This window comes from Apteryx rowi, unplaced genomic scaffold, assembly GCF_003343035.1.
Source record: "Apteryx rowi isolate R43461 unplaced genomic scaffold, aptRow1 scaffold_669, whole genome shotgun sequence".
NCBI lineage: Eukaryota > Metazoa > Chordata > Aves > Apterygiformes > Apterygidae > Apteryx > Apteryx rowi.
In genome coordinates, this window is record NW_020450948.1 from 216,672 (window position 1) to 223,709 (window position 7,038).

At 40.3% G+C, this 7,038-nt stretch overlaps 1 protein-coding gene across 1 annotated transcript in view; it reads left to right on the forward strand.

The window, feature by feature from the left end:
* The window catches only part of EGLN3 (egl-9 family hypoxia inducible factor 3), a 28,520-nt gene extending 22,314 nt beyond the window's left edge, over positions 1-6,206 (forward strand). The window contains exons 2-5 of the mRNA XM_026085427.1: positions 940-1,059; positions 3,363-3,499; positions 4,215-4,288; positions 5,792-6,206. Of these exons, the coding sequence (XP_025941212.1) occupies positions 940-1,059; positions 3,363-3,499; positions 4,215-4,288; positions 5,792-5,829 (369 nt within the window). The 3' untranslated portion in view covers positions 5,830-6,206. The remainder of the gene's footprint in view (positions 1-939; positions 1,060-3,362; positions 3,500-4,214; positions 4,289-5,791) is intronic.
* The last annotated feature ends 832 nt before the right edge of the window (positions 6,207-7,038 follow it).

Consider the following 7,038-nt stretch of genomic DNA (forward strand, 5'->3'; position numbering starts at 1 on the left):
AGCAGTACCAGTAGAGAAGGAGTGACCATGGGACAAAGATGTGGCACCCCACCAACAGTCTCATCTGCTCCTCCCCACATCCTGCTCAGGGTTCTGATGGTGTAAACTCAAATTTAACAAGTTTTTGCTGTAAAAACCCRTCTAAGACCTGTTGTGTTCAGTTCAGTCTTGTGATTGGGAGTAATTCATATTAGGCTTATCTCATCATTCAAGGTGAAATTTAAACACACTGTGAATGATTGTATCAGCATGTCTGGAGATGATCAAAGAGAGGAGTACACTTCTGAAAGCTGTTTGGTTAGTTCTGTGGCTCAGTCCATGAAGGCAAACATGCACTGCCCTGTGCAAACACAACACAAAAGAGTTACAGATTTCTGCAGACTTTGCTCTATGGACTTTACCCACACCTCCTCGGGAACCTCAATTTTTGTTGGACCACAGGGATATATATGATAGAGACTAGAAGATATGGAGGATGATGGTGGTAAAACATGACTTACTGGGATTGCCGCCTGCTTTCATTATGACTGACGCATCAGTTTTGCAATGACTGCTCAGCTTTAGAAACCCAAGCAAACTTTAGCTGAAACTGCCTCAAATAATGAGATGAAAGTCACGTAGCTTGTGGAGAACAATACACTTGCAGCATACATACGTGTATTTTAATTTCATTCAATTTTTTTCTGCTGTTCTAGTGTACATATTGTGAAATATGAAGGGTATTTATTTCCTGTTTGGAATTTAACACTGGCTGACTCGCTTAGAGAAAGAAGCTTGTATGAAAATTCCTTCTGGTGGTGTCTGCTGCAGCTTTTGGATTGATCATCTGAAAGAGGTTGAGGCAGACTGGTGATTGGAGAATGCTTAGAAAAGAAAAACTGAAGGCGGGCATCTTGGAGAATTCATTTTACAGAATCTTTATCTTTACCTTTTGTTCAGGCTATGGTCGCTTGCTATCCTGGAAATGGAACTGGGTATGTTCGTCATGTGGACAATCCGAATGGCGATGGGCGCTGCATCACCTGTATTTATTACCTGAATAAGAACTGGGACTCCAAGGTGAGCGAGCCATGGGGCTGAGGCAGAACATAAAGGAAAAATGACTTCAGAAGCAGAGTTTTGGAGCTGTCAGTTGCTTCTGTGAACTTTGAACTTTTGAACAGCTGGTCCATTCTTCATCACTTATATTTGTTTTCTTGCTGTTTTATAGCAACCCTTTGGAAGTAAGAATCTGAACTGTTTCTTTATCTTTCTCTCTTCTATCCCACACACATACTGTTTTGTTGTTACAGAATACAGCTTCTAAGTACTGGGCTGCTGGCACATATGTTTTGTTTAGAGAAAAGAATAATGAAGCACTGGAAAGGAAAACATTATCTGATAAGGAGTAAGTGGATTCTGGGAGCAGAATAATATGGCAGCCCAGATTTGGGACCTTATCATTCTTGATACTGGTCCTTCAGGCTGACCTGTGGAAGATCTTCAAGCATTTTTATCTGTGGTTTTCTTCTTCCTTATGATGTGTGGGGAGGCTAGGAAAGATCTGTTCATGCTCCGTTTTTCATTAGAGATGATTTTTCATTAGAGATTCATTAGAATTGGGGAGCTGATCCTTTCACTTTTGGGGGAAGGTTCTTGGGAATGTGCTTTAATTTTTTTTTTTTTTTTTTTTTTTTTTTTTAGTAAGATGTGGGTTTTGCAAGACCATGTAATACTGAAGTACTGAAGTAGGGTAGTACTGAAGAACACTTCATAAGGAGCCTAATAGCATGAAAACATCCTTCTCAGAGCTGCTTCCTGACAGATTACAGGTTGAGTTGGGAAGAGGTTTTGCTGAAGCCGTCCTGGGGCTTCCACAGGGTCTGGAGACTTTCCCCTATGTTCCCCTCAGATCCCTGACCTCCTTTCCTGAGAGGAAGGGCGCTCTGAGCGCCTCATGAGAGGAATGAGCAGGTGGCTTGTTTTGGCTTCTCCATTGCTAACTCCACCAGTGGGTCTCCTGGCAGAACAGTGCTCTCATTTTTGTCTGTATTACTATTGGGCAATAAAGACAGCCTTGAATTTACCATATCTTTAAATTGGAAACAAAATAAGGGTTTGTAAAATTGCAGGATGTCTCTTTACGCTTCTGTTGTCATAATGCTTCCCAAAACATTCATGAATTGCCCAGTGTTACTGTCTCTCTAAGCTGTCTTGGTTATCTTAGGTTGATGTTCTATAGACAAACTGAAGTACTATGAACCCCAAGAAGCGAGTTCAGATTCAGAGGCTACTGAAAAATGCTGTGTTGGAGAAAACCACATTCCTTTACTGAAAGTATGATGGGGAAATGTCTTGTTCTAATAAAATAAAGAAGGGACATAAAAATGAGAAGAGAAAATGAAAACATACAATTTATTTTGTGCACTGAACTTTTACTCTGATAGTGAGTGAGGAGTTGCCCAAGTGGGCTCTGAGAAGGCTAACTCAAAACCAGGACACTGGTGGAGAGTATTACACAAATATGATGCTAATTCTATGCAAACACATGCTAGAGGAGACACAATATAACCATGTTAGCATGTCAAAGCAACTGTGTTGCTTTAAACCCAAGCTAATACTTTCTTTCTGAGGTTCGCATGTCATGTAGAGATGCCAAGTCAGATCAGTACTGGGTTGACAGTCTCTACGTTGCACTCTGTGGTGCAGCACAAAAGTCTCCAAAGAGTCTACTAACAGCAACGGAGAGGAGGCAAAGTTCACGTGTATATTTTGAAGTTTCTCCAGTGCATGTGGATCACTACAGTTCCCCTCCCCACCCCCAAAACTGATGGCAAACAGAGGGAGAGAAAYTATGTGGTGGAGAAACCAGGCTATRTCATAAGAAGGGAAAAAATGACTGGAAGATTAAACTTTTCAAACTTATTAACATACAACAATAGAACAGACTTCACTCTTCTTTCCAACATTTAAAAGATAACTTCTGCGAGATCAGATACAGGTTTTTGCATGTGCTGGGAAGAGAATCTGACCTCAAAACAGTCAGCTGGAGCATCCTTACCTCCCTCGTGGGTATGGACTAGTTTTAGAGATGTGTGACTGGGAGCTCAGAAGTTGCCCAGTTTTTGTGACAGGGACAGTGTTTCTCATCTTAGATCATTTGCTTTAGCCAGATGTTCATGTTCACACATGACAAACTGGGAAAATCAAGGTGGCCAAGAGATTCAGTATACAGTTCTCTGGCACTGTCATGTAGCTATCTTGGTTATCATTAGATGTTTACTCCGTGTTTGTTGGGTACTGAGGATGGAAAAGCAAGTCATTATTCAAACGAATTTGTGGCTGTTTATATGTAGAAAAAGTAACCTTTCCTTCTCTTTCAGCTGCATGGTGGAATTCTTCGGATATTCCCGGAAGGAAAGTCCTATGTAGCAGATGTTGAGCCAATTTTTGACAGATTACTTTTTTTTTGGTCAGACCGAAGGAACCCACATGAAGTCCAGCCTTCTTATGCAACTAGGTAAATGGCATATTTGCTATTGACACTCAGCCAGGGAAAAGCAGAGTGTTCTACCAGTATCACATTATTTTGATAACCACATATAGTGGTTATCAGGTATTTGCTTATATGTACATGGGCATAAAAAAATAGGTATTTGGATTGTGAATGGATTTTATACGGTACCTTTTGAGTCACTGGGAATTCCCTCATCAAATGAGGAGGAACAGGTTTGAACAGTAAGATTCCTTATTTGACAGAAAAAAATGCCCCTTTGCCAGCAACAGGAGAAACTTCCCAAACCAGGCAGGCCTATTTAGCTGGAAAATGCTGGATTGCACCTTTACCCTGTAACATCACAGGGGTTTTGGGGGCTACCATCTGTCAGCCTACAGAAAGCTGGTGTAACGTACAGCAGCCCCTAGGCTGCCTAAGGGCATCCCTGAACAGAAGAAAGGTCCAATGGCTGTAAGCTACTTTTGCCCTCTGTCACCAGGGGCTGTGTGCTCTTGTGTGCCTCCAAGCAGAAATTCTCACCTATATTTCTACCATACTTGATAAAAATACACATTTAAAATGCTGTCTATATTTGCCTACAGAGATGTGCCATTTGCATCCTTATTTTTGTCTGCTAAACCAATTAGTTTTCTATTTGCTTTCTCCAAAAGAATAAAACTCCAGTGCTCTATTTTAATAGCAAAAGTTGAAAATAACACATGATTTCTGTCTTTTACAGATATGCCATGACTGTGTGGTATTTTGATGCTGAAGAAAGAGCCGAAGCCAAAAAAAAGTTCAGGAACTTGACTGGTATGACACTTGTATAAATGTTCGCTGAATAGAAGTGAGTGCATTTTGATATTTCCAAAGCCAGAGATAGAATGGGAATAACTCTGTAGTTAGATGGTGAAGACATTCATATTTTAGAAACTTATTTTTTCTCTAATCACTTGTCAGTTATTTTATACAGAGTGGAAAAATTTTGACAAAAGAAAATTCAGTCCTGGCCTCAGAATCTCTGATAAACCTGATGGGGAACATGACAGATGGTTTCTGATTCAGACCCAGATCAGCAGCTGAGAGTGTGGGTGCCCCCCGCATTATGTCAGGTAGCTGCTCCAGTTGCTGGCAATCTCTGTCCCTGACTGCAGTTCGTGTGCTACAGTAGTAGCTGCAGAGGACTCTGCTACCTCTCTAAGCTCTTCTTTTGTTATTTGGGAGGCATATTTCGTCTCCTCCAAACTTTGCTTAGCACATAGTCATGAGGCTTACATAAACAATTTCATAACTACATTCTTCAAATGTTCTGGCCAAATAGGGCCTGTCTTTTACATTAACTAAAGGCAGTCATGGCCCACACTAATGCAAAAGGGATTTGTCTTTTATTTACAAGTAATTTCTAAGTGGAGATATTCATAATGACTTTGGAATGTGTAGGTCATGAGTTAGAAAGAAATTAAGTTTAAAAATGTAGATATAAATGCATCTTTTGGCAGGCAGTTGCTAGAGTAGCTGTGATTATGGTGCCCTTCAAGAGCTACCTGCTTTCAACTAGGTTTCACAGGCAGCCTGAAGTCAGCCCAGAGACATTTCTGCAGAAGTCCAGAAATAGCTGACCCCAGCTTTCCTGATTGCAGCCAAACTGCCTGGTACTGTAGAAATGACATACTAGTAATGGGCTGAGTGTCCAGATGTGCTCTAAAGCCCTACTTGGGGCCATGCTCACAGACTTGCTGTTTGGTAAATTAAAGATCTGTTCTGGAAGGACTGCCTCAGGCAATTCCTTAAAATCCAGTGTAGACAACATTCCTCTTTTTTAAATAGGTATGTTACACAGCTGGAGACAGGCAAAGTCATAATTAGTCAAATGTCCTTCAGAAAGGACTGTTGTCATTTCTACAGCTGGTAGGCAGAAAAAAAATATTAGCTTCACCCTTAAAGGGGATCATGAGCAAGGGGCCAAAAGTGGGGGAGGGGAGGAAAGTATCACAAACCTGGAGTCTGTGAGAGCTTATTGGGTTACTTAAATGTTGCATGAACTGTATCTTTGCCCTGCAAAAACTGAAGATCAAAACCTTAGTTATGACGATCTTGTTAACAAGTTGTGAACTCATGTAGTATTTCAATTCGTGTAGTGAATTCAAATTGTAAGTCTCAAATAAAAAGTGCTATCCATGGGAAAACAAAACAACTTTATTTTAGTCTGTTTCTGAGTTTTCAGGGGAATGCTATCAAATTAGGCTTCCAGAACTCTCTGGCTTACCTGTCTTTTTTTTTTTTTTCCTCTCCCTTCCCCCCCCCTTTTCAATATAGATGCAAGGAAGAGAGAAGCAGCTCTTAATGAAGACTAATCAACTGTTTCTGAACTCTTTATGTGAAATAAGATCCCAAAGATGACTTCCATTTCCAGTGAACCGTGGCACATTCTTGTTAAGCACGAGAATACACTGGTTGTGTCTGTCTAGCATGTGCATCTTACTTTGATGGTACTTAAGGAAGCCTCCTGTCATGTCTGCATCTGGCAGAAGGAACCCTTATTTTCTGTTTGGCTTTTGCTGGAAAAAGTAACCAGGGTTTTAATTTAAAAAAAAAAAAAAAAAAAAAAAAAAAAACCCTCTAAGCCTAATGGTAGTGGCTCAGCCAACTGGCTTTTGATCACTCTAGTGACCAAGATAACAATCGTTGGAACTAGTGGGAAAAACATGAGTCTTATTTGCACTTTATGGGGTGTGTGGAATCTAGTTCAGTGGGAAGGAGCTTTACAAGTTTAAAATCTGTGGCAGACTGCTGATGGGCAAGGAGAGGTATTGGAAATGTGAAAATAAACTGGGTTTTTGTAGAGCGTATTCTTCTGTAATGCCCCACATGGACCCAGTGATGGACTGTTCATCACTTGCTGCACAAAACATTGGCTTAGCTCTCCTATAGCATGACTTTCCAAATAGACTTTTGTCTAGATAGTCATCACATTTACTGGATTTTGTTCACTTTTCAAGTCAAGTCATAGCTGTGCAGTTGCACTGCCCTTTCAGTCTCAAGACTGAGGGGGAAGTAGTTTTACAATTTTGTAAAAACATTTCCTTTCTGTTCTGAGCTGGATTGATTGTATGTTTTCTATTTTCAGTTTGTTTGGTAAAGCAGCTGGTAAACTTGGAAGGCTGATGGCACACAATGCATTGGTCCTGAAGGCTGACAGTATGTGGAATTAAATGTTATTTTAATAGCTTCTCCATCTACTCTATTTTGTATGATACAAATGTGAATCTGAGAGGAAAAGATATCTCTGGCAGCCTGACAAATGTATGATAAACAATGATCGACTTGGACTTGATTTCTGTGCTGCTTATCCTAAGTTCACACACTCTGTAACTTTATTTGCATGTGTATGTAATTTGAATGAAACAGTGATTCTGTTTCAATTGGTCTGTTACACCAGGTAACTACTTCTGTTGTGTTTGAGCAATGAGATATACCAAGGATTAGAGTTATTCAAATGACATTTTTGTGACACAAATGACAGTTATTCAAATGCACGTTTTCCCCTCCTCCCTCCCTTTTTT